This window comes from Cuculus canorus, chromosome 1, assembly GCF_017976375.1.
Source record: "Cuculus canorus isolate bCucCan1 chromosome 1, bCucCan1.pri, whole genome shotgun sequence".
In the NCBI taxonomy this organism is placed as follows: domain Eukaryota; kingdom Metazoa; phylum Chordata; class Aves; order Cuculiformes; family Cuculidae; genus Cuculus; species Cuculus canorus.
In genome coordinates, this window is record NC_071401.1 from 208,741,716 (window position 1) to 208,769,288 (window position 27,573).

Below are 27,573 nucleotides of genomic sequence, written 5' to 3' on the forward strand. Positions count from 1 at the left end.
GGGGGTCAGAGCCCTCCCTGCCCCCCAAGCGGCTCCGGGGGGGGACGACAGGTGCTACATCCTATGGGGTGCAGCCCCCCAAAATTCCTTGGGGGGGTCAGAGCTCTCCCTGCCCCCCCCAGTGGGTCTGGAGGGGGGGGCAGGTGCTACATCCTATGGGGTGCAGCCCCCCCAAAATCCCTGGGGGGGGGTCAGAGCTCTCCCTGCCCCCCAAGTGGCTCCGGGGGGGTGGACAGGTGCTACATCCTATGGGGTGCAGCCCCCCAAAATCCCTTGGGGGGATCAGACCCCCTCCGTGCCCCCCAAGCGGCTCCGGGGGGGGGCAGGTGCTACATCCTATGGAGTGCAGCCCCCCAAAATCCCTGGGAGGGGGGGTTCAGGGGGGTCAGACCCCCTCTGTGCCCCCCAAGCAGCTATGGGGTGCAGCCCCCCCGCAGCCCCCCCCCGGAGCCGGGGGTGCCGGGGGGGCAGCGGGGGGGCAGCCCGGGGGTCCCGGGGCACGGCGCTGGCGATGCCGGGGGGGCCCTGCCGTGAGCCCCCTCCTCAGCGGAGCCGCTTCTCGTACCTGTGGGGGGGGGGGGTGTGTGTGTCACGGGGGGGGGGGCTGCACCCCAAAACCCGGCACCACCTCAGATCCCCCCCCCCAGTCCCTCCCAGTCCCCCCAGTTGGCAGCCGGGGGTGGGGGCTGCGGGGCCCCCCCAGGCCTGGACCCCCCCCCCGACCCCCAGTACTCACATGGCAGAACCGTAACGCTACGGCGGCGGCGGCGATGCGGGGAGAGAGAGAGGCGCAGCGTCACCCGCACTGCACCCACAGCACCCACTGCACAGCACCCACTGCACAGCACCCACTGCACCCACAGCACCCGCACAGCACCCACTGCACAGCACCCACTGCACTTGCAGAGCACCCACTGCACAGCACCCACTGCACCCGCACAGCACCCACTGCACCCACAGCACCCACTGCACAGCACCCACTGCACCCACAGCACCCGCACAGCACCCATTGCACCTGCCCAGCACCCACTGCACCCACACTGCACCCACAGCACCTGCACTGCACCCGCACAGCACCCACTGCTCCCATAGCACCTGCAGAGCACCCACAGCACTCGCAGAGCACCCACTGCACCCACACAGTACCTGCACAGCACCCGCAGCACCCACTGCACCTGCACAGCACCTGCATAGCACCCATTGCACTTGCAGAGCACCCACTGCACCCACTGCACCCGCACAGCACCCACTGCACCCATGGCACCCGCACAGCACCCACTGCACTCGCAGAGCACCCACTGCACCTGCACAGCACCCACTGCACCCATAGCACCCACACAGCACCCACTGCACCCATGGCACCCGCACAGCACCCACTGCACTCGCAGAGCACCCATTGCACCCATTGCACCTGCACAGCACCTGCACAGCACCCGCACAGCACCCACAGCACTCGTAGAGCACCCACTGAAGCACACAGCACCCACAGCATCTGCACAGCACCCACCGCACCCGCACAGCACCCACTACACCCATTGCACCTGCACAGCACCTGCACAGCACCCACAGCACCCACTGCACCTGCACAGCACCCACTGAACCACATTGCACCCACAGCATCTGCACAGCACCCACTGCACCCACAGCACCCGCAGAGCACCCACTGAAGCACACAGCACCCACAGCATCTGCACAGCACCCCCAGCACTCCCTACACCGGCACCTGCACAGCCGCCACGGAACGGGCACCCATGGCAGCAGCACCCGGCACAGCCGAGGCAGACAACTGGGCAACCCGCAACCCGGCCACCCAACCCAACTGACCCACCCCACAACCCACCAACCAACCCACCGGCCACCCAACCGGCCACCCAACCGACCACCCAACTGACCACCCAACCGACCACCCAACCGACCACCAACTCACCACCCAACCGACCACCCAACCGGCCACCCAACCGACCACCCAACCAACCAACCCACTGACCACCCAACCGGCCACCCAACCGGCCACCCAACCGACCACCAACTCACCACCCAACCGGCCACCCAACTGACCACCCAACCGACCACCAACTGACCACCCAACTGACCACCCAACCGACCACCAACTGACCACCCAACTGACCACCCAACCGACCACCCAACTGACCACCCAACCGACCACCCAACTGACCACCGGATCAGACAACCGACCCGCTAACTGACCCACGAGCCATCCAACCAGCCAACTGACCTGCCAACCAACCAACTGACCAACCAACCAGCCAGGCAACCAACTGCCCGCCTCAACCAGCCAACCAACCCACCAGCTGCCCGACTGGCCACCCAACCAGACAACTGACTGGCAAACTGACCCACCAACCATCCAACCAGCCAACTGACCCACCAACCAACCAACTGACCGACCAACCAGCCAACTGACCGACCGACCAACCAACCAACCAACTGACCAACCAACCAGCCAGGCAACCAACTGCCCGCCTCAACCAGCCAACCAACCCACCAGCCACCCAACCAGCCACTCAACGAGCCACCCAACTGGCCACCCAACCAGACAACTGACTGGCAAACTGACCCACCAACCATCCAACCAGCCAACTGACCCGCCAACCAACCAACTGACCAACCAACCAACCAGCCAACTGACCGACCGACCAACCAACCAACCAACCAACTGACCAACCAACCAGCCATCCAACTGGCCAACCAACCAGCCAACCAACCAACCAACCAACCAACCAACTGACCAACCAACCAACCAACCGACCAACTGACCAACCAACCACCCGCCTCAACCAGCCAACCAACCACAGCCAACCAGCTAACCAGCCAGCTGACCAACCAACCGACCAACTGACTGACCAACTGACCACCCACAGCCAACCAGCACCCCAACCAGTCACCCAGTGTCTTGGTTAATCAGGCAACCAACCACAGCCAACCAGTATCCAGGCCCCTCAACCAGTATAACCAGCACTGGGGTAACCGGGTGCCCATCCCCATACTGGGGTAACTGGTTTCCCCTCTTCCCCAGCACTGGGGGAACTGGGTGTCCCCACCTACTCCACACTGGGGTAACTGGTTCCCCCTCCATCCCCATACTGGGGTAACTGGTGGCCCCCCCATTCCCCATACTGGGGTAACTGGATGCTCCCATCCCCATACTGGGGTAACTGGTGGCCCCCATTCCCCATACTGGGGTAACTGGTTGTCCCCCATCCCCAGCACTGGGGTAACTGGATGCCCCCACCATGCCCATACTGGAGTTACTGGTTGCCCTCCCATTCTCATATTGGGGTAATTGGTTGACCCCCCCATACCCATACTGGAGTTACTGGTTGCCCTCACATTCCCTTATTGGGGTAACTGGTTGATCCCCCATATCCATACTGGAGTTAGGGGTTGCCCTCCCATGTCCATACTGGAGTTACTGGTTTCCCTCCCATATCCATACTGGGGTAACTGGTGCCCCCAGTTCCCCATACTGGGGTAACTGGAGCCCCCCCATCCCCATACTGGGGTAACTGGTGCCCCCATTCCCCATACTGGGGTAACTGGAGCCCCCCCATCCCCATACTGGGGTAACTGGTGCCCCCATTCCCCATACTGGGGTAACTGGAGCCCCCCCATCCCCATACTGGGGTAACTGGAGCCCCCCCCATTCCCATACTGGGGTAACTGGTGCCTCCCCATTCCCCATACTGGGGTAACTGGAGCCCCCCCCATTCCCATACTGGGGTAACTGGTGCCCCCATTCCCCATACTGGGGTAACTGGATGCCCCCTACTCCCCATACTGGGGTAACTGGTGCCCCCATTCCCCATACTGGGGTAACTGGTGCCCCCAATTCCCCATACTGCGGTAACTGGTCGCCCCCATCCCCATACTGGGGTAACTGGTGCCCCCATCCCCATACTGGGGTAACTGGTGCCTCCCCATTCCCCATACTGGGGTAACTGGTGCCCCCAGCCCCATACTGGGGTAACTGGTCACCCCCATCCCCATACTGGGGTAACTGGTCGCCCCCCCATTCCCCATACTGGGGTAACTGGTGCCCCCATTCCCAGCACTGGGGTAACTGGATGCCCCCATCCCCATACTGGGGTAACTGGTGGCCCCCATTCCCCATACTGGGGTAACTGGTCGCTCCCATCCCCATACTGGGGTAACTGGATGCCCCTCCATCCCCATACTGGGGTAACTGGTGGTCCCCATTCCCCATACTGGGGTAACTGGATGCCCCCATCCCCATACTGGGGTAACTGGTGGCCCCCCCATTCCCCATACTGGGGTAACTGGTGCCCCCATTCCCCATACTGGGGTAACTGGTTGTCCCCCTCCCCAGCTCTGGGGTAACTGGTCACCCCCATTCCCCATACTGGGGTAACTGGTTGCCCCCATCCCCATACTGGGGTAACTGGTTGTCCCCCTCCCCAGCTCTGGGGTAACTGGTCACCCCCATTCCCCATACTGGGGTAACTGGTTGCTCCCATTCCCCATACTGGGGTAACTGGATGTCCCTCCATCCCCATACTGGGGTAACTGGTTGTCCCCCTCCCCAGCTCTGGGGTAACTGGTCACCCCCATTCCCCATACTGGGGTTACTGGTGCCCCCCCATCCCCATACCGGGGTAACTGGTCACCCCCATCCCCATACTGGGGTAACTGGTGCCTCCCCATTCCCCATACTGGGGTAACTGGTGGCCTCCCCATTCCCCATACTGGGGTAACTGGTCACCCCCATCCCCATACTGGGGTAACTGGTCACCCCCATCCCATACTGGGGTAACTGGTCACCCCCATTCCCCATACTGGGGTAACTGGTGCCCCCACTCACGAGTGCAGCCCGTGGACCCCCCCCTCGATCTGCGCCGCCGCCGTCCGGCGCTCAAACTTCAGCTCCCCCGAGTACATCATGGATCTGGGGGGGCGCGGGGGGGGGAGGGTCAGAGGGTCGGGGGGACCCCCCTCGCCCCCCATCACCCCCCCATCCTCACCGGAGCGCCGAGAGGCTGCGGGCGCCGATGTCGCGACAGCCGTGTTGGATCCCCGCGATGAGGTACGGCACCAGGTGGGGGATGGAACCCCGGGGGGGCACCGCCGACCCCCCCGGCACCGCCTCCGCCTCACTGGGGGGGCACCGTGAGAGGGGGGGGGCACCCAACGGGGAACCCCCCCTCTGTGCCACTGACACCACCTCCCCATCACTGGGGGGGACATGGGGGGGGGGGGCCAGGGGATGGGGTCCCATGGGTGAGGGGGGGTCCCAGGGCTGAGAGGGGGGTCCTAGGGGTAAGGGGGGGGTTCCCAGGGAATGGGGTCCCATGGGTGAGGGGGGGTCCCGAGGGCTAAGGGGGGTCACAGGGAATGGGGTCCCATGGCTGAGGGGGGGGGGTCCCAGGGCTGAGAGGGGGGTCCTAGGGGTAAGGGGGGGGGGAGGGGCCAGGGAATGGGGTCCCATGGGTGAGGGGGGGGGTCCCAGGGCTGAGAGGGGGGTCCTAGGGGTAAGGGGGGGGGGAGGGGCCAGGGAATGGGGTCCCATGGGTGAGGGGGGGGTCCCGAGGGGTGAGGGGGGGTCCCATGGCTGAGAGGGGGGTCCTAGGGGAAAGGGGGGGGGTCCCGAGGGGCTGTGACGAGGGGAGGGAATGGGGTCCCATAGGTGAGGGGGGGTCCCAGAGGTAAGAGGGGGTCTTGGGGGGCTGTGAGGGAGGGGTCCCAGGGGTAAAGGGGGGGGTTGCAGCGGTAAGGGGGGGTCCTGGGGGGCCGTGAGGGGGGGGTCCCAGGGCTGAGAGGGGGGTCCTAGGGATAAGGGGGTCCTGGGGGGCTATGAGGGGGGTCCCAGGGAATGGGGTCCCATGGGTGAGGGAGGGTCCCGAGAGGTGAGGGGGGGGTCCCAGGCTAATAGGGGGGTTCCCAGTGGGGGTGAGGGGGGGTCCCTCAGTTGGGGGGTGCCGGGGTGAAGGGGGGTCCCTCAGTTGGGGGGTTCCGTAGTGAGGGGGGGTCCCTCAGTTTGGGGGGTGCCGGGGGTCGCCCCGTACCTGCAGCAGCGCCCCTGGCCGGGGCCGCGCTCGGCATCGGGGGGGCCCAAAGATCGGGGCGGCCGCAGCCGCCCCCCCTCGGGGAAGAGCAGCTCCGGAGCCTCCGCGGCGGCCGCCAGCAGTGACCCCAACATCACTGGGGACCCCGAAACCCATGAGCACCCCAACATCACTGGGGACCCCAAAACCCCTGAGCGCCCCAACATCACTGGGGACCCCAAAACCCATGAGCACCCCAACATCACTGGGGACCCTGAAACCCCCGAGCACCCCAACATCACTGGGGACCCCAAAACCCATGAGAACCCCAACATCACTGGGGACCCCGAAACCCCCGAGCACCCCAACATCACTGGGGACCCTGAAACCCATGAACACCCCAACGTCACTGGGGACCCCAAAACCCATGAGCACCCCAACATCACTGGGGACCCCAAAACCCAGGAACACCCCAACGTCACTGGGGACCCCAAAACCCATGAGCACCCCAACATCACTGGGGACCCCAAAACCCAGGAACACCCCAACATCACTGGGGACCCCAAAACCCCCGAGCACCCCAACGTCACTGGGGACTCCAAAACCCCCAAGGACCCCAACATCACTGGGGACCCCGAAACCCATGAGCACCCCAACATCACTGGGGACTCCAAAACCCCCGAGCACCCAAACATCACTGGGGACCCCAAAACCCAGGAGCACCCCAATATCGCTGAGGACCCAGAAACCCCCAAACACCCCAACATCCCTGGGGACCCCAAAACACATGAGCACCTCAACACCTGCCAGTGGGGATCCCAACACCGCTGAGCACCCCAACATCACTGGGGACCCCGAAACCCCTGAGCACCCCGACATCAGCCAGCAGTGACCCAAACATCACTGCGGGGACCCCAACATCACTGGGGACCTGAACACCCACCAGCAGGGATCCCCACACTACTGGGAACTCCGACACCTGCCAGGGGACCCCAACATCACTGCAGGGACCCCAACACCCCTGAGCACCCCAACACCTGCCAGCAGGACCTCAACATCACGCCATAGTGGCCCCAAGGGGTCAATGGCCATGGGACACCAATGGTGTCACCAAGGGGTGATGGCCATGGGACCCCAAGGTGGCCCCAAGGGGTCAATGGCCATGGGACACATGGTGGCCACAAGGGGTCGATGGCCATGGGACCCCAATGGTGTCACCAAGGGGTGATGGCCACGGGACCCCAAGGTGGCCCCAAGGGGTCAATGGCCATGGGACACATGGTGGCCACAAGGGGTCGATGGCCATGGGACCCCAATGGTGGCCCCAAGGGGTCAATGGCCATGGGACACATGGTGGCCACAAGGGGTCGATGGCCATGGGACCCCAATGGTGACCCCAAGGGGTCGATGGCCATGGGACACATGGTGGCCACAAGGGGTCAATGGCCACAGGACCCCAAGGTGGCCTCAAGGGGTTGATGGCCACGGGACCCCAAGATGGCCCCAAGGGGTCAATGGCCATGGGACCCCAAGACGGCCCCAAGGGGTTGATGGCCACGGGACCCCAAGGTGGCCCCAAAGGGTCAATGGCCATGGGACCCCAATGGTGACCCCAAGGGATCGATGACCAAAAGGTCAATGGCCATGGGACCCCAAGGCCCCCAAGGCCCCCAAGGCCGCCCCCCCGCGCCCCCACTCACCGGTGGACGCCCCCAGCGCCAGCGCCTTCACCGCGTGCCCCACGGTGCGGACGCCGCCGTCGGCGATGACGGGGACGCCGAAGCGCCGGGCGTACTCCGCCACCCTATAGACGGCCGTGCCCTGCGGGCGCCCGCAGGCCCCCCCTGGGGGGGTCAGTGTTGGGGGGCGCCCGTGGGGCCGGGGGGGGGGGGGTTTTGGGGGTGCCGGGGGGGGGGGGCCGCGCACCTTCCAGGGCGATGGCGGGGGGGCCGCAGCCCATCCCCACGCGCAGCGCGTCCACCCCCGCGTCGATCAGGTTCTTGGCCTGCGCCGCCGTCACCACTGCGCCACCGCGTCACCCCCGGGGGCCACAGCACCCCAAAACCCCCCACAGCACCCCGAAAACCCCCACAGCACCCCGACACCCCCACAGCGCCCCGAAACCCCCCACAGCGCCTCACTGCACCCCAAAACCCCCACAGCGCCCCACAGCACCCCAAAACCCCCACAGCACCCCGAAACCCCCACAGCACCCCGACACCCCCCACAGCACCCCAAAATCCCCCCACAGCACCCCAAAACCCCCCACAGCACCCCAACACCCCCACCCCACAGCACCCTGACACCCCCCACAGCACCCCGAAACCCCGCGCCCCACAGCACCCTGACACCCCCCACAGCACCCCAAAACCCCCACCCCACAGCACCCCAAAATCCCCACAGGACCCCAAAACCCCCACCCCACAGCACCCCAAAACCCCCACAGCACCCCGAAACCCCCACAGCACCCCACAGCCCCCCAAAATCCCCCACAGCACCCCGAAACCCCCCACAGCACCCCGAAACTCCCACAGCACCCCAAAACCCCACGCCCCACAGCACCCCGACACCCCCCACAGCACCCCGAAACCCCCACAGCACCCCAAAACCCCCCACAGCACCCCAAAACCCCCACCCCACAGCACCCCGACACCCCCCACAGCACCCCAAAACCCCCGCACCCCACACCGGGCACCCACGCCCCACAGCACCCCAACACCCTGCACCCCACAGCACCCCGACACCCCTGTGTCCCACGGCACCCCACAGCCTGACCCCCAGCACCCCAAATCCGTCCCTACTCCCACCCCACTGCAGCTGGTGCACCCCTTGCACCCCACAACGCTGTCCCCCCCGCTCCCCATTGCCCCCCATTGCCCCTCATTGCACCCCATTGCCCCTCGCTCACCGTTGCCCCTCAATGCCCCCCACTGCCCCCTATTGCCCCCAACTGCCCCCCACTAACTGTTGCCCCCCATTGCCCCCCAATGCCCTCATTGCCCCCCATCGCCCCCCATTGCCCCCCACTCCCCATTGCCCCCCATTGCCCCCCGTTGCGCCCCACAGCCCCCAGTGCCCCCCAGTGCCCCCCATTGCCCCCCATTGCCCCCCGCTCACTGTTGCCCCCCATTGCCCCCCACTGCCCCCCATTACCCCCGCTCACCATTGCCCCCCAGTGCCCCCCATTGCCCCCCGCTCCCCTTTGCTCCCCCATTGCCCCCCACTGCCCCCAGTGCCCCCAATTGCCCCCCACTGCCCCCCAGTGCCCCCCGCTCATCGTTGCCCTCCATTGCCCCCCATTACCCCCCAGTGCCCCCCGCTCACCGTTGCCCCCATTGCTCCCCATCGCCCCCCATTGCCTCCCATCACCCCCCATTGCCCCCGCTCCCCACTGCCCCCCATTGCCCCCCATCGCCCCCCGCTCACCGTTGCCCCCATTGCTCCCCATCGCCCCTCATTGTCCCCCATCTCCCCCCATTGCCCCCGCTCCCCACTGCCCCCCATTGCCCCCCATCGCCCCCCGCTCACCGTTGCCCCCGATCACCTGCAGTTGGGGGTAGCGGCTCTTGATGTACTGAATCATAGCGACCTGATAGGTGGAGTTCCCCTGCGACGAGTCCTGGGGGGCACGGGGGGAAATGGGGGGCACGGGGGCAATGGGGGGCACGGGGGAAATGGGGGGCACGGGGGGCGATGGGGGGCACGGGGGCAATGGGGGGCATGGGGGAGATGGGGGGCACGGGGGAGATGGGGGGCACGGGGGAAATGGGGGGCACGGGGGGGCACGGGGGAAATGAGGGGCACGGGGGCGATGGGGGGCACGGGGGAAATGGGGGGCACGGGGGAGATGGGGGGCACGGGGGAAATGAGGGGCACGGGGGCGATGGGGGGCACGGGGGCAATGGGGGGACACGGGGGAAATGGGGGACATGGGGGCGATGGGGGGCACGGGGGCAATGGGGGGCACGGGGGGTGATGGGGGGCACGGGGGAAATGGGGGGCACGGGGGGCATGGGGGAAATGGGGGACATGGGGGGCACGGGGGCCGATGGGGGGCACGGGGGCAATGGGGGTCACGGGGGCAATGGGGGGCACGGGGGAAATGGGGGGCACGGGGGCGATGGGGGGCACGGGGGAAATGGGGGGCACCGCCGGGGGGGGCAGCAGCAGCCCGGGGGGAGAGTGGGGGGCAGGGAAGCATTTGGGGTCCCCCAGCACCCCCACGACAAGGTTGGCACCCGCCTGCACGAGCAGGGGGGCAGGATCTGGGGGGCAGGATTTGGGGTGCAGGGGGTCAGGATTTGGGGTGCCATAGGGTCAGGATCTGGGGTGCAGGGATCAGGATCTGGGGTGCCATGGGGTCAGGATCTGGGGTGCCATGGGGGTCAGGATCTGGGGTGCAGGGATCAGGATCTGGGGTGTCATGGGGTCAGGATCTGGGGTGCCATGGGGGTCAGGATTTGGGGTGCCATGGGGGTCAGGATTTGGGGTGCAGAAGGTCAGGATCTGGGGTGCATGGGAGCAGGATCTGGTGTGCCATGGGGCCAGGATTTGGGGTGCAGGGGGGCAGGATCTGGGGTGAAGGGGGTCAGGATTTGGGGTGTAGGAGGTCAGGATCTGGGGTGCTGGGTCTGGGGTGCAGGAGGCATGATTAGGGGTGCAGGGGGGCAGGATCTGGGGTGCCGGGGGTTAGGATTTGGGGTGCAGAGGTCAAGATCTGGGGTGCACAGGGTCAGGATCTGGGGTGCAGGGGGTCAGGATTTGGGGTGCAGAGGTGAAGATCTGGGGTGCGGGGAGGTCAGGATCTGGGGTGCAGGGGTCAGGATCTGGGGTGCTGGGTCTGGGGTGCAGGGGGCAGGATTAGGGGTGCAGGGGGGCAGGATCTGGGGTGCGGGGGGGTCAGGATCTGGGGTGCAGAGGTGAAGATCTGGGGTGCGGGGGGGTCAGAATCTGGGGTGCAGGGGGTCAGGATCTGGGGTGCTGGGTCTGGGGTGCAGGGGGTCAGGATTTGGGGTGCAGAGGTCAAGATCTGGGGTGCAGGAGGGTCAGGATCTGGGGTGCAGGAGGTCAGGATTTGGGGTGCAAGGGGGCAGGATCTGGGGTTCAAGGGGTCAGGATTTGGGGTGCCGGGGTCAGGCTGTGGGGTGCAGGGGGTCAGGATCTGGGGTGCAGGGGTCAGGCTGTGGGGTGCAGGGGTCAGGATTAGGGGTGCAGGGGGTCAGGCTGTGGGGTGCCGGGGTCAGGATCTGGGGTGCAGGGGTCAGGCTGTGGGGTGCAGGGGTCAGGATTAGGGGTGCAGGGGGTCAGGATTAGGGGTGCCGGGGTCATGCTGTGGGGTGCAGGGGGTCAGGATTAGGGGTGCCCAGGGTCAGGCTGTGGGGTGCAGGGGGTCAGGCTGTGGGGTGCCGGGGTCAGGATTAGGGGTGCAGGGGTCAGGATTTGGGGTGCAGGCTGTGGGGTGCCGGGGTCATGCTGTGGGGTGCCGGGGTGCAGGCTGTGGGGTGCCCAGGGTCATGCTGTGGGGTGCAGGGGTCAGGATTAGAGGTGCAGGGGTCAGGCTGTGGGGTGCCGGGGACAGGATTAGGGGTGCCGGGGTCAGGATTTGGGGTGCAGGGGGTCAGGCTGTGGGGTGCAGGGGTCAGGATTTGGGGTGCAGGGGGTCACGATGTGGGGGTCAGGCTGTGGGGTGCCGGGGGTCAGGATCTGGGGCGCCATGTGGTCAGGATTTGGGGTGCTGGGTCTGGGGTGCCGGGGTCAGGCTGTGGGGTGTCGGGGTCAGGCTGTGGGGTGCCATGGGGTCATGCTGTGGGGTGCAGGGGGTCAGGCTGTGGGGTGTCAGGGTCATGCTGTGGGGTGCCGGGGTCAGGCTGTGGGGTGCCAGGGTCATGCTGTGGGGTGCCGGGTCGGGGCGCGGGGCGCAGCGTTTGGGGGTCCCACCAGCAGGACGAGGTCGGCGCCCGCCTGCGCCAGCAGCTCCAGCCGATAGCGGTCGTCGCCGCGCGTGCCGAGCGCCGCTCCGCACAGCAGCTGCTTCCGCGCGTCCTTGGAGGCCAACGGGTGCTCCCGGTTCTTCCCAAGGTCCGTCCGCGCGATGATGGCCACCAGCTCGTCCCGCTCGTTGACGATGGGCAGCTTCCCTGCGGGCACCGCGGCACCCCGGGGATGGGGGGGGACCCCAGGGGTGGGGGGACCCCAGGGGTGGGGGGACACCAGGGGTGGGGGGACCCCAGGGGTGGGGGGACATGGAGGGGACCCCAGGGATGGGGGGAGGGAACCCAGGGGTGGGGGGACCCCAGGGGTGGGGGACATGGAGGGGACCCCAAGGGTAGGGGGACACCAGGGGTGGGGGGACCCCAGGGGTGGGGGGCATGGAGGGGACCCCAGGGATGGGGGGGGAACCCAGGGGTGGGGGGCATGGAGGGGACCCCAGGGGAGGGGGGACATGGAGGGGTGGGGGACATGGAGGGGACCCCAGGGATGGGGAGACACCAGGGATGGGGGACACGGAGGGGACCCCAAGGGTGGGGGGACCCCAGGAGTGGGGGACATGGAGAGGACCCCAAGGGTAGGGGGACACCAGGGGTGGGGGGACCCCAGGGGTGGGGGGCATGGAGGGGACCCTAAGGGTGGGGGGACCCCAGGGGTGGGGGGACATGGAGGGGACCCCAGGGGAGGGGGGACACCAGGGGTGGGGGACATGGAGGGGACCCCAAGGGTGGGGGGACACCAGGGGTGGGGGACATGGAGGGGACCCCAAGGGTGGGGGGACAACAGGGATAGGGGGACATGGAGGGGACCCCAAGGGTAGGGGGACACCAGGGGTGGGGGGACCCCAGGGGTGGGTGGACATGGAGGGGACCCTAAGGGTGGGGGGACACCAGGGGTGGGGGACGTGGAGGGGACCCCAAGGGTGGGGGGACACCAGGGATGGGGGACACGGAGGGGACCCCAAGGGTAGGGGGACACCAGGGATAGGGGGACATGGAGGGGACCCCATGGTGGGGGGGGAACATCAGGGATGGGGGGGACACGGAGGGGACCCCGGGGGTAGGGGGGGCATGGAGGGGACCCCAAGGGTGGGGGGACACGGAGGGGACCCCAGGGGTGGGGGGACACCACGGATGGGGGGGCATGGAGGGTACCCCAAGGGTGGGGGGGCACGGAGGGGACCCCAAGGGTGGGGGGACACCAGGGGTGGGGGACGTGGAGGGGACCCCAAGGGTGGGGGGACACCAGGGATGGGGGACATGGAGGGGACCCCAGGAGTGGGGGGACACCAGGGATAGGGGGACATGGAGGAGACCCCAGGGATGGGGGGACACGGAGGGGACCCCAAGGGTGGGAGACATGGAGGGGATCCCAAGGGCGGGGGGACACCACGGATAGGGGGACATGGAGGGGACCCCAGGGGTGGGGGGACACGGAGGGGACCCCAAGGATGGGGGGGACATGGAGGGGACCCCAGGGGTGGGGGGACACCAGGGATGGGGGACACGGAAGGGACCCCAGGGCTGGGGGGACATGGAGGGGACCCCAAGGGTGGGGGGACACCAAGGATGGAGGTGACCCCAGAGGTGGGAGAGCATGGAGGTGTCCCCAGGGGTGGGGGGACACCAGGAGTGGGGGACACGGGTGTCCCTGGGGAGGTAGGGGTGACTCTGGGGTGTCCCGAGGGATGGAGGTGACATGGAGGTGTCCCCACACCCTTCTTGCTGCGCTGCAGGATCTCGTTGGCCTCTTTGAGGGTGACACCGGCCGGGGCCACCACCAGGTCCTTGCGCTTGGTCATCACCTGTGGGGCCACCGTCCCCACCCCGTCCTGTCCCACTTCATCCCACTTCGTTCCATCTCATCCCATCCCATCCCATCCCATCCCATCCCATCCCATCCTATTCCATCCCACCCCATCCCATCCCATCCCTTCATTCCATCCCATCCTACCTCATCCCATCGCATCCCATCCCACCCCATCCCTTCATCCCACCCCACCTCATCGCATCCCACCCCATCCCTTCATTCCATCCCATCCCACCTCATCCCATCCGACCCCATCCCACCCCACGTCATCCCATCCCACCCCACTCCACCCCAACCCATCTCACCTCATCCCATCTTGTCCCATCCTGTCCCTTCATCCCACCCCATCCCACCCCATCCCTTCATTCCATCCCACCCCACCTCATCCCTTCATCCCACCCCATCCCACCCCATCCCTTCATTCCACCCCACCCCACTCCACCCCAACCCATGTCACCTCATCCCATCTTGTCCCATCCCATCCCTTCATCCTATCCCATCCCACCCCACCTCATCCCATCTTGTCCCATCCCATCCCTTCATCCTATCCCATCCCACCCCACCTCATCCCATCTTGTCCCACCCCATCCCTTCATCCCACCCCATCCCATCCTACTCCACCTCATCCCATCTCATCCCATCCCTTCATCCCATCCCACCCCATCCCTTCATCCCACCCCACCTCATCTCATCCCACCCCACTCCACCTCATCCCCTCTTGTCCCATCCCATCCCTTCATCCTATCCCATCCCACCACACCTCATCCCATCCCACCATCCCACCCCATCCCACCCTACTCCACCTCATCCCATCCCACCTCATCCCACCCCACTCCACTTCATGGCATCTCACCTCATCCCATCCCTTCACCCCATCCCATCCCACCCCATCCCTTCACCCCATCCCTTCATCCCACCCCACCTCATCTCATCGCACCCCACTTCACCTCATCCCATCTTGTCCCATCCCATCCCATCCCATCCCTTCATCCCATTCCATCCCATCCCACCCCACCCCATCCTTTCACCCCATCCCTTCATCCCACCCCATCCCACCCCACTCCACCTCATCCCATCTCACCTCATACCACCCCATCCCACCCCATCCCTTCATTCCATCCCATCCCACCTCATCCCACCCCATCCCACTCCACCACAACCCATCCTACTCCACCTCATCCCATCTCATCCCATCCCTTCATCCCATCCCACCCCTTCATCCTCATCTCATCGCACCCCACTCCACCTCATCCCATCTTGTCCCATCCCATCCCTTCATCCCATTCCATCCCATCCCACCCCACCCCATCCTTTCACCCCATCCCTTCATCCCACCCCATCCCACCCCACTCCACCTCATCCCATCTCACCTCATCCCATCCCTTCATCCCACCCCATCCCTTCACCCCATCCCTTCACCCCATCTCACCCCACCTCATCTCACCCCACCCCACTCCACCCCAACCCATGTCACCTCATCCCATCTTGTCCCACCCCATGCCTTCATTCTATCCCATCCCACACCATCCCGTCCCTTCATCCCATCCCTTCATCCCACCCCATCCCATCCTACTCCACCTCATCCCATCTCACCTCATGCCATCCCTTCACCCCATCCCACTCCAACTCATCCCACCTCACCTCATCCCATCTTGTCCCATCCCATCCTTCATCCTATCCCATCCCACCACACCTCATCCCATCCCACCCCATCCCTTCCACCCCATCCCTTCATCCCACCCCATCCCACCCCGTCCCATCCTACTCCACCTCATCCCATCTCACCTCATCCCATCCCTTCATCTCATCCCACTCCACCTCATCCCATCTCACCTCATGCCATCCCTTCATCCCATCCCACTCCACCTCACCTCATCCCATCTTGTCCCATCCCATCCCTTCATCCCATCCCATTCCATCCCATCCCACCCCACCCCATCCTTTCACCCCATCCCTTCATCCCACCCCATCCCACCCCACTCCACCTCATCCCATCTCATCTCATCCCCTCTTGTCCCATCCCATCCCCTCATCCCATCCCATCTCACCTCATCCCACCCCATCCCTTCATCCCACCCCACTCCACCTCATCCCATCTTGTCCCAACCTACCCCTTCATCCCATCCCACCCCATCCCTTCATCCCACCCCACCTCATCTCATCGCACCCCACTCCACCTCATCCCATCTTGTCCCATCCCATCCCATCCCTTCATCCCATTCCATCCCATCCCACCCCACCCCATCCTTTCACCCCATCCCTTCATCCCACCCCATCCCACCCCACTCCACCTCATCCCATCTCACCTCATCCCATCCCTTCATCCCATCCCGCTCCATCTCATCCCATCCCACTCCACCTCATCCCATCTCACCCCATCCCACCCCATCCCACCCCATCCCTTCATTCCATCCCACCCCACCTCATCCCACCCCATCCCACTCCACCACAACCCATCCCACCCCATCCCTTCACCCCATCCCACCCCACCCCACTCCACCCCAACCCATGTCACCTCATCCCATCTTGTCCCATCCCATCCCTTCATCCTATCCCATCCCACCGCACCTCATCCCATCCCACCCCATCCCATCCTACTCCACCTCATCCCATCCCATCCCATCCCTTCATCCCACCCCACTCCACCTCATTCCATCTCATCTCATCTCATCTCATCTCATCTCATCTCATCTCATCTCATCTCATCTCATCTCATCTCATCTCATCTCATCCCATCCCTTCATCCCATCCCATCCCATCCCATCCCTTCACCCCGCGGGATCCCACCTGGGCCAGGCGGGTGCCGTGGTCGCTCTCGCCCAGGAAGTCGATGTCGCGGGAGGTGACGATGCCCTCGAGGCGCCCCCCGAGGCGGCCGCTGTGGGTGACGGGGATCCCCGAGAAGCCGTGCCGCGCTTTGGCCGCCCGCACGTCGCCCACCGTCTGCGCGGGGCTCATCACCACCGGGTCCGTGATGAAGCCCTGCTCGAACTTCTGGGGGGACACCACGATGAGGGGCAGCGGGGGCGCGGGGGGGGGACACCCCAGGGTTTGGGGGGACCCCCTCCCCCCTTACCTTCACCTTGCGCACCTCGTTGGCCTGGAATTCCGGGGTGCAGTTGTGGTGGATGATGCCGATGCCGCCCATCAGCTGCGGGGGGGGACAGGGGGAGCTCAGGGGGACCCCGACCCTGCACTCCCAGATCGGACCGGGGGACCCCAACCCTGCACCCCAGATTGGACTGGAGGACTCTGACCCTGCACCCCAAGACTAAACTGGGAGACGCCGACCCTGCACCCCCAGATCAGACTGGGGGACCCCGACCCTGCAGCCCCAGATTGGACCAGGGGACCCCAAACGTGCACCCCCAGATTGGACTGGAGGACTCCAACCCTGCACCCCCAGATCAGACCGGGGGACCCCAACCCTGCACCCCCAGATTGGACCGGGGGACCCCAAACATGCACCCCCAGATTGGACTGGAGGACTCTGACCCTGCATCCCAAGATTAAACTGGGAGACGCCGACCCTGCACCCCCAGAACAGACTGGGGGACCCTGACTGTGCACCCCCAGATCGGACCAGGGGACCCCAACCCTGCACCCCCAGATTGGACTGGAGGACTCTGATCCTGCACCCCAAGATTAAACTGGGAGACCCCGACCCAGCACCCCCAGATCAGACCTGGGGAACCCCGAACCTGCACCCCCAGATCGGACCGGGGGACCCCGACTCTGCACCCCCAGACTGGACTAGAGGACTCTGACCCTGCACCCTGAGATTAAAATGGGAGACCCCAAACCTGCACCCCCAGATCAGACCAGGGGACCCCAACCCTGCAGCCCCAGATCAGACTGGGGGACCCCAAATGTGCACCCCCAGATTGGACTGGAGGACTCTGACCCTGCACCCCGAGATTAAACTGGGAGACCCCAACCCTGCACCCCCAGATCAGACCGGGGGACCCCAAACGTGCACCCCCAGATTGGACTGAGGGACCCCGACCCTGCACCCCGAGATTAAACTGGGAGACGCCGACCCTACACCCCCAGATCAGACCAGGGGACCCCGACCCTGCACCCCCAAATTGGACTGGGGGACCCCAAACGTGCACCCCTAGATTGGACTGAGGGACCCCGACCCTGCACCCCAAGATTAAACTGGGAGACCCCAACCCTGCACCCCCAGATCAGACTGGGGGACTCCGACTCTGCAGCCCCAGATTGGACCAGGGGACCCCAAATGTGCACCCCCAGATTGGACTGGAGGACTCCAACCCTGCACCCCCAGATCGGACTGGGGGACCCCGACCCTGCACCCCCCAGATCAGGCTGGGGGGACTCTGACCCACCACCCCAAATCAAGTGGGGGGACACTGACCCTCATGGGGTCCCCTCCCGACGGTGCCCCCCATTGCCCCCCTGCCCCCCTTTGCCCCCCATTGCCCCCCATTGCCCCCGGGCGCCCCCTCACGGCCATGGCGATGGCCACGTCGGCCTCCGTGACGCTGTCCCGGGGGGAGGACACCAGAGGGGTCTTCAGCGTCAGTTTCCGCGTCAGCGCCGACGTCAGATCCTGGGGGGGCAGCGGCATGAGACACCCCCTCGATGGGGGACCCCCAAACCCCCCTGCGCCCCCCACTCCGGCCCGAACATCTCTGCATCCCCCCCACCCCCCTGCCAGGGGGACACCCGACCTCGCCAGACCCCCATCATGGGACCCCCCCTCATCCTGACTCCAGACTCCCCCCATCATGGGACCCCCCCCCATCCTGATTCCAGACCCCTCCCATCATGGGACCCCCCATTCTGACTCCAGACCCCCCCCATCCTGGGACCCCCCCATCATGGGACCCCCCCCCATCCTGGCTCCAGACCCCCCACTCAACCCGGGACCCCCCCCAACCTGGGACCCCCCATTCTGACACCAGACCCCCCACCCAATCTGAGACCCCCTCTCATCCTGACTCCAGACCCCCCTCAACCTGGGACCCCCCCCCATCCTGATTCCAGACCCCTCCCATCATGGGACCCCCCATTCTGACTCCAGACCCCCCCCAACCTGGGACTCCCCATTCTGACACCAAACCCCCCCCCATCCTGGGACCCCCCTCATCCTGACTCCAGACCCCCCCATCCTGGGACCCCCCCTCATCCTGACTCCAGGCCTCCCCATCTTGGGACACCCCCCCCAACCTGAGACCCCCCCCATCCTGGGACCCCCCATCCTGACTCCAAACACCCCCATCATAGGATCCCCCCCATCCTGACTCCAGACCCCCCCCATCCTGGGACCCCCCCATCCCGACTCCAGACCCCCCCATCCTGGGACCCCCCCATCCTGACTCCAGACCCCCCCCATCCTGGGACCCCCCCCATCCTGACTCCAGACCCCCCCCAACCTGGGACTCCCCCCATCCTGACTCCAGACCCCCCCCATCCTGGGACTCCCCCCATCCTGACTCCAGACCCCCCCATCCTGAGACGCCCCCCCATATCCTGACTCCAGAATCCCCCCCTCATCCTGGGACCCCCCCATCCTGACTCCAGACCCCCCCCATCCTGACTCCAGACCCCCCCCATCCAGGGACCCCCCATTTTGATTCCAGACCCCCCCATCATGGGAACCCCCATCCTGGGACACCCCCATCCTGACTCCAACCCCCCCCCATCATGGGGCCCCCCCATCCCGACTCCAGACACCCCCCCCCATCCTCGGACCCCTCCATCCTGACTCCAGGACAGCCCCCACTGTGGGACCCCCCCCCCATCATGGGGGGGGGGGGTGCAGGGATGTCACTTGGGGGGATATGAGGGGGGAATGGGGATTTCACCCTGGGGGGGGGGACACGTTGTCACTTGGGGGGCCCCAGGGATGAGGGGGGGGTCCCCGGGGGGGGGGGGGGCAGCACTCACCACCTCATCAGCCGTGAAGTCGATGAAGCCGGGGAGGATGAGGAAATCACTGGGGGGGGGAGGAAGGGTGGGAGGGGGCACCCCCAAAACAGCCCCCACCCCCCCCAAAGCTGACAGCCCTGGGGGGGGGGGCACTCTATGGGAGGGCACTTGGGGGGGGGGCACTCGGGAGCAAAATGGGGACTCAAAGGGAGGGGGGGCGCTCGGGGAGGGGGGGGGGGCATCCAAAATTGGGGGGGGGGGGGGGCATTCGGGGTGGGAGAGGGCACCTGGGAAGGAGGGGGGCACCCAAATTTGGGGGGGGGGGGGGGCGCCACTCGTTGTTGGAGGGGGCACCTAGGGAGGAGGGGGGCACCCAAATATTGGGGGGGGGGGGGGGGGGGGGGGCACTCGGGGTGGGAGGGGGCACCTGGGGAGGAGGGGGGGCACCCAAATATTGGGGGGGGGGGACTCGGGGTGGGAGGGATCACCTGAGGGGGGGACCATCCAAAATTGGGGGGGCACTCAGGGTGGGAGGGGGCACTTGGAGTGGGGAGGGGTCACCTGGGAAGGAGGGGGGCACCCAAATATTGGGGGGGGCACTCAGGGTGGGAGGGGGCACCTGAGGGGGGGGGAATCACCCAAAATTGGGGGGGGCACTCAGGGTGGGAGGGGGCACCTGGGGAGGAGGGGGGGGCACCCAAAATTGGGGGGGGGGCACTTGGGGGGAGCACCTGAGTGGGAGGGGGGCACCAGGGGTGACCCAGGTGGGGGTCAGGGGCTACTGGGGTTTTGGGGTCCAGTTTTGGGGTTCAGGGGTTTAGGGGTGCAGGATTAGGCGTCAGGTTTTGGGGTTCGGAGCTGCTGGGGTCAGGGTGCGGGTTTGGGGGTGCCCCTGGCGTTTGGGGAGGTCCAGTTCGGGGGTTCGGGTCAGGTTTTGGGGTGCAGGTTTTGGGGTGCTGTACCGATAGGTGAGCTCGTCAGTGCCGAGCAGCTGCTGGGGGCTGCTGGGGTGCGGGGGTTTTGGGGTGTGGGGGTTTCAGAGTGTGGGGGTTTTGGGCTGCTGGGGTTTTTGGGGTGCTGTACTTGTAGGCGAGCCCGTCGGCGCTGAGCAGCTGTTGGGGGTTGCTGGGGTGCCGGGGTTTTGGGGTGTGGGGGTTTCGGGGTGCAGGGGTTTTTGGGGTGCCATACTCGTAGGCAAGCCCGTCGGTGCTGAGCACCTGTTGGGGGTTGCTGGGGTGCGGGGGGTTTTGGGGTATGGGGGTTTCGGGGTGCAGGGGTTTCGGGGTGCAGGGGTTTCGGGGTGCCATACTCGTAGGCGAGCCCATTGGCGCTGAGCAGCTGTTGGGGGTTACTGGGGTGCCAGGGTTTTGGTGTGGGGGAGTTTCGGTGTGTGGGGGTTTCAGGGTGCAGGGGTTTCGGGGTGCAGGGGTTTCGGGGTGCAGGGGTTTTTGGGGTGCCATACTCGTAGGCGAGCCCGTCGGCACTGAGCAGCTGCTGGGGGTTGCTGGGGTGCCAGGGTTTTGGTGTAGGGGGGGTTTTGGGGTGTGTGGGTTTCAGGGTGTGGGGGTTTTGGGGTGCAGGGGTTTTTGGGGTGCCGTACTCGTAGGAGAGCCCGTCGGCGCTGAGCAGCTGCTGGGGGTTGCTGGGGTGCGGGGGGTTTTGGTGTGTGAGGGTTTTGGGGTGCGGGGGTTTCGGGGTGTGGGGGTTTCAGGGTGCGGGGGTTTTGGGGTGCAGGGGTTTTTGGGGTGTGGGTTTTTTGGGGTGCCGTACTCGTAGGAGAGCCCGTCGGCGCTGAGCAGCTGTTGGGGGTTGCTGGGGTGCCAGGGTTTTGGTGTGGGGGGGGTTTGGGGTGCAGGGGTTTCGGGGTGCAGGGGTTTCAGGGTGCAGGGGTTTTTGGGGTGCAGGGGTTTTTGGGGTGCCATACTCGTAGGAGAGCCCGTCGGCGCTGAGCAGCTGCTGGGCGCTCAGCCCGTCCTCGGGCACGTAGCCGGTGCCGCCGCTGATCAGGTAGTCGGCCATGCTGGGGGGGGGGGGGGGGTCACACCAGGGTACCCCAAAACAACAGACCCCTCCCAGGACACCCCCAAAACAACAGACCCCTCCCAGGACACCCCCCAGACACCCCCAAAACAATAGAGCCCTCAGGGAACTCCCGGGACACCCTCAGCCCACCCCAAAACAACAGACGCCCCAGGGACCCCCCAAAATATCAGACACCCCCAAAACCCCAGACTCCCCAGTACCCCCCCCCAGTACCAGTACCCCCTCCCTGGCACTGGGATCCCCTTCCCATACCAGTACCCCCCCCACACCAGTACCAGTACCGTTTCTCCCAGTACCTGCCCCCCGCAGTACCAGTACCCCCCCCAGTACCAGTTGCCCCACCAGTCCCAGGACACCTCCCCTTGCACTGGGACCCCCCCTCCAGTCCCAGTACAGCCCCCTCCAGTCCCAGTATCCCCCTTTCCAGTCCCAGTACAGCCCCCTCCAGTCCCAGTACCCCTCCCAGTCCCAGTCCAGCCCCCCTGACACTGGACCCCCACTCCACTACCAGTACAACCCCCTCCAGTACCAGTATCCCCCTCTCCAGTCCCAGTACCCCCCCAGTCCCAGTACTTCCCTCTCAAGTCCCAGTTAGGCCCCCTCCAGTCCCAGTACAGCCCCCTCCAGTCCCAGTACAGCCCTCTCCAGTCCCAGTACAGTCCCTCCAGTCCCAGTATCCCCCTTTCCAGTCCCAGTACAGCCCCCTCCAGTACAGCCCCCTCCAGTCCCAGTATCCCCCCCTCCAGTACCAGTACAGCCCCTCCAGTCCAGTACAGCCCCCTCCAGTACCAGTATCCCCCTCTCCAGTCCCAGTACAGCCCTCTCCAGTACCAGTACCCCTCCCAGTCCCAGTACAGCCCCCTGACACCGGGACCCCCCTCCACTACCAGTACAGCCCCTCCAGTACCAGTATCCCCCTCTCCAGTCCCAGTACAGCCCCCACCAGTACCAGTATCCCCCTCTCCAGTACCAGTTAGGCCCCCTCCTGTACCAGTACAGCCCTCTCCAATCCCAGTACAGCCCCCTCCAGTCCCAGTACAGCCCTCTCCAGTCCCGGTACTTCCCTCTCCAGTCCCAGTACAGCCCTCTCCAGTCCCAGTACAGCCCCTCCAGTCCCAGTACAGTCCCTCCAGTCCCAGTACAGCCCCCTCCAGTCCCAGTACAGCCCCCTCCATTCCCAGTACAGCCCTCTCCAGTCCCAGTACAGCCCCCTCCATTCCCAGTACAGCCTCCTCCATTCCCAGTACAGCCTCCTCCAGTCCCAGTACAGCCTCCTCCAGTCCCAGTACAGCCTCCTCCAGTCCCAGTATCCCCCTCTCCAGCCCCAGTACAGTCCCTCCAGTCCCAGTACAGTCCCTCCATTCCCAGTACAGCCCCCCCCAGTCCCAGTACCCCCTCCATTGCGGTACTGGTGCAGGGCGGGGCAGGGGGGGAGGGGAGGGGCCGGGGCCGGTCCCACCGCAGCCCAGTAACTCCCAGTACCCTCGCCCCGCAGCCCAGTAACACCCAGTACCCCCCCCCGCCTCCCAGTACCCCCCAGGACCGGCTCCCAGTGCCTCCCAGTACCCCCCAGGACCGGCTCCCAGTGCCTCCCAGTACCCCCCAGGACCGGCTCCCAGTGCCTCCCAGTACCCCCCAGGACCGTCTCCCAGTGCCTCCCAGTACCCCCCGCATCCCACCAATGCCCAGGACGAGCCCCGAGTGCCTCCCAGTACCCCCCCCCCGCATCCCAGCAACGCCAAGAACCACCCCTCAGTGCCTCCCAGTACCGCCCCCCCGCATCCCAGTAAGCCCCAGTGTCCCCCCTCCGCCTCCCAGCATCTCCCAGGACCGGCTCCCAGTGCCTCCCAGTAACCCCCCCCCGCCTCCCAGCAGCGCCCAGAGCCAGTCCCTAGGGCCTCCCAGTACCCCCCCACCTCCCAGTGCCCCCCCCGCCGCCTCCCAGCATCCCCCAGGACCGGCTCCCAGCGCCTCCCAGTGCCCCCAGCGCCTCCCAGTAACCCGCCCGCATCACCCAGGGCCCTCCCTCCTCTGGATCCCAGTACCCCCCCCACTACCCCACAGCCCTCCCCAAAATTCAGGACCCCCCCCCCCCGTGCCCCAGTAACTCCCAGTACCCCCCATACACTGCTGCTTCATCCCTCCCAGTGCCTCCCAGTACCTCTCTCCCCATTCCCAGCGCTCCCCCCCTCATGCCACTGCCCCCCAGTACCTTCCAGTACCTCTCCCCAGTACCTCCCAGTACCTCTCCAGTGCTCCCCTTCTCAGCCCAGTGCCTCCCAGTATCTTTTTCCCTTCTCAGTGCCCCACATCTCAGTACCCCCCAGTACCTCCCCAGTATCCTCCCAGTACCTACCTACCCCTCCCCAGTGCCTCTCCAGTGCCCTCCCAGTACCCCTCTCCCGCATCCCAGTGCCCCCTCTGCATCCCAGTACCTTCCCAGTACCTGTCCAGTGCCCTCCCAGTACCCCTCTCCCTCTCCCCAGTGCCCCCCCGCATCCCAGTGCCCCACCAGTACCTACCTACCCCTCCCCAGTACCACCCCAGTCTCCCCCAGTACCTATTTCCCCCTCCCCAGTGCCCCCCCCCGCATCCCAGTGCCTCCCCAGTATCCTCCCAGTATTGATTTCCCCCTCCCCAGTGCCCCCCCGGCATCCCAGTGCCTCCCCAGTACCCCCCAGCGCCCTCCCAGTACCTCTCTCCCCCTCTCCAGTGCCCTCCCAGTACCCCTCTCCCTCTCCCCAGTGCCCCCCCGCATCCCAGTGCCCCACCAGTACCTACCTACCCCTCCCCAGTACCACCCCAGTCTCCCCCAGTACCTATTTCCCCCTCCCCAGTGCCCCCCCCCGCATCCCAGTGCCTCCCCAGTATCCTCCCAGTATTGATTTCCCCCTCCCCAGTGCCCCCCCGGCATCCCAGTGCCTCCCCAGTACCCCCCAGCGCCCTCCCAGTACCTCTCTCCCCCTCTCCAGTGCCCTCTCAGTACCCCTCTCCCCTCCTCAGCGCCCCCCCCCCATCCCAGTACCTCCCAGTTCCCCCAGTACCTGGGCTCCCCCTCGCCCATGGCGCTGAGCGCCGGAGCGGGCGGGGCGGTGAGCGGGGCCGAGAGGGGCGGAGTCACGCCCTAAGCCCCACCCACCGACACCCGGGCGCCCCTCGCCCAATGGGGCTGCGCGGTGGGCGTGGTCAGAGGCTCAGACCGCGCCCACCAACCTCAGTCCCGCCCACTAGCCCCCCTCGTCCAATAGGACGCGGGGGTAGGCGTGGTCAGCGATTAAGCCCCGCCTATCGCTCCTGCCCCGCCCTGCTCCAGCCCCGCCCGCTGCTTGGGGCGGGCACCCATCGAGTTTAGGGGGTCACACACCGAGCTTGGGGGGACCCCCCCCGTTTTGGGAACACGCCCTGTGTTTTGGGGACACCCTCGGCTTTGGGGCTACCCCTGTTTTGGGGGCGACCCTAGGTTCTGAGAGGTTTTGGGGAGACCTTCAATGTTTTAAGGGGCACATTCTGGTTTGAGGACACCCCTCTGTTTTAGGGGCACCCTCTGTTTTGGGGGAGACCCCTAAGTTTTGGGGGTACCCTTGGCTTGGGGGGTACCCTTCCTTGGGGGGGACACCCCTATGTTTCTGGGACACCCTTGGTTTTGGGGACACCTCCTCTGCTTTGGGGACACCCCTCTGTTATGGGGGTACCCTTGGCTTTGGGGGCCTCCCCTCAGATTTGGGGCTACCCTTGTTTTGGGGGCACCCTTGGTTTTGGGGACACCCCTCTGTTATGGGGGTACCCTTGGCTTTGGGGGGCTCCCCTCAGCTTTGGGGCTACCCCTGTTTTGGGGGCACCCTTGGCTTTGGGGACACCCCTCTGTTATGGGGGTACCCTTGGTTTTGGGGGGACACCCTTCAGCTCTGGAGCTACCCTAGATTTTGGGGACACCTCCTCTGTTTTGAGGTCACCCCTCAGCTTTGGGGACACCCCCTCTTTTGGGGGGTCACTGTAAGTTTTGTGGGCACTCCTCTGTTTTGAGGACATCCCCTCTGTTTTGGGGTCACCTTTGGTTTTGGGGACACCCTTAGGTTTTGGGGACACCCCTAGGTTTTGAGGCCAATCCCTCTCTTTTAGGGGCACCCTTGGTTTTAGGGACACCCCCTCTGTTTTGGGGACACCCCTCTTTTGGAGGCACCCTTGGCTTTGGGGACACCCCTATTTTTTGAGGGCACCCCTCAGTTTTGGGGACACCCCTCTATTTGAGGCGCCCCCCCCTTTACGCTGAGTCCCCCCCTTTCTCTGGGTGAACCCCCTTTTTTGGTTGCCCCACTCTTTACCCTGGGAGCCCCCCTTTTTTAAGAGTGCCCCCCTTCTTATGGGTGAACCCCACTTTTTGGGGTCCCCCCCTCTGTTTCAGGTGCCCCCCCTTTTAACTTGGATGCCCCTTTTTATGGAATCCCCCCCTTTTTTAGGGGTTCTCTCAGCTTTTTGGGGTATTTCCCCCCTTTTTTTAGGTGCGCCCCCCCTTTTTTTTTTGGGTGCCCCCCCTTTACCCTGGGAACCCCCTTTTCCTGCCCCCCCCTCGGCCCCCCCCGGGGCCACTCTCTGCCCCCCCCTTCGTTAGCGCTAACGAGGCCCGGGGGACGCGGGGAGCAAAACAGCAGATCCGGGGGGACCCCGCACACGCGTGTGCAAGGGGGGGCACAGAGGGGTGTGGGGCACACGCATGTGCAAGGGGGGGCACAGAGGGGTGTGGGGCACACGCGTGTGCGAGGGGGGACACGGGGTGGCTGTGGGGCACACGCGTGTGCGAGGGGGGACACGGGGTGGCTGTGGGGCACACGCGTGTGCGAAGCTGCCCGGGGGGGGGGGGTCCCCCATTTCCCTACAGTGTCACAGCCCCCCCAGAGTGACCCCCTGGAATTGCCCCTCTGGCACAGAACCCCCCGGAATTGCCCCCCCCCCCAAATTAGACCCCCCACTGGGAACAGACCCCCCTTTTGCCCCCCGTTTACCCCCCAGTCCCCCCTTTTACCCCTACTTTGCACCCCAGTACTTGCCCTCCTGCCCCCCCGTTTTGCCCCCTCCTGCCCCCCATTAGCCCCCCATTTGCCCCCCCGTACCTGCCCTCCTGCCCCCCCCGACGCCGCCGCTCGGGTCCGTGTTCCGCGTGGGGCCCCCCAAGATCGGTGGGGGGCGCGGGGGGGTCCCCCACAGCAGGGGGGGGCTCGGAGGGGGCTTCCAGGGACAGGGGGGAGCTCGGGGGGGGGGGCTCGGGGGGGGGCCTCCATGAGCGGGGGGGGGGGGTCCTGGGGGGGGGGGGGGCACAAAGAGGGGGTGCCGGGGGGGACTCGGGGGGGGTGGGTCTGGGGGGGTCTCGAAGTGGGAGGTCTTGGGGATGGGGGGGGTCCTGGGGTGGGGGGGTCACAAGAAGGAGGTCCCCGGGATTAGGGGGGGGGGTCACAAGAAGGGGGTCCCAGGGATTGGGGGGGGGGGTCCCGCGGAGGGTCTCTGGGGGGGCTGTTAGGATGAGGAGGGGTCTCGGGGGGGTCCCGAGGGGGGGCCTGGGGATGGGGGGGTCCCAGAGGGTCTCTGGGCAGGGGGGGGTGTCGGGGGGGGTCTCGGAGATGCGGGGGTCTCGGAGATGCGGGGGTCCCGGGGGGCTCGGGGTGTCGGGAATGAGGGGGTTCCGGGGGGGTCTCGGGGGGAGTTCTCGTGGGGGGTCCCGGGGGGGTACTCGGGGATGAGGGGGTTCCGGGGGGGTCTCGGGGGGGGTTCTCGGGGGGGGGGGGCGGGGATAGGGGGATACGGGGGGGTCCCAGGGGGATCC

At 66.3% G+C, this 27,573-nt stretch overlaps 1 protein-coding gene across 12 annotated transcripts; it reads right to left on the reverse strand.

The window, feature by feature from the left end:
* Nucleotides 1-249: 249 nt before the first annotated feature.
* On the reverse strand, nucleotides 250-26,989 carry IMPDH1 (inosine monophosphate dehydrogenase 1). 12 transcript variants are annotated; one of them, XM_054083204.1, is made up of 16 exons: nucleotides 24,803-24,948; nucleotides 21,640-21,735; nucleotides 19,734-19,782; nucleotides 18,292-18,393; nucleotides 16,909-16,968; nucleotides 16,605-16,808; nucleotides 13,725-13,839; nucleotides 11,958-12,157; nucleotides 9,549-9,639; nucleotides 7,947-8,042; nucleotides 7,721-7,864; nucleotides 6,042-6,177; nucleotides 5,001-5,132; nucleotides 4,841-4,924; nucleotides 737-753; nucleotides 250-565 (listed from the first exon to the last, which is right to left on the reverse strand). In XM_054083204.1, the coding sequence occupies exons 1-16, from the start codon at nucleotides 24,820-24,822 to the stop codon at nucleotides 414-416; spliced, it is 1,698 nt and encodes a 565-aa protein (XP_053939179.1). In that variant the 5' UTR covers nucleotides 24,823-24,948; the 3' UTR covers nucleotides 250-413. The 12 variants fall into 12 exon arrangements, with proteins under 12 accessions (XP_053939179.1, XP_053939170.1, XP_053939161.1 ...); XM_054083195.1 differs by having other exon boundaries at nucleotides 16,605-16,811; XM_054083186.1 differs by having other exon boundaries at nucleotides 16,894-16,968.
* Nucleotides 26,990-27,573: the final 584 nt, after the last annotated feature.

Bases quoted from the DNA above. Each gene is read 5' to 3' on its own strand.
- IMPDH1 (XM_054083177.1), bottom strand. From the start codon at position 24,822: ATGGGCGAGGGGGAGCCCAG. The intron at 13,840-16,604 runs GTGGGATCCCGC...GAAGTGGGACAG, and splicing joins ACGGCACCCGCCTGGCCCAG to GACGGGGTGGGGACGGTGGC. The intron at 6,178-7,720 runs GTGAGTGGGGGC...CGGGGTCCCCAG, and splicing joins GGCGCTGGGGGCGTCCACCG to TGATGTTGGGGTCACTGCTG.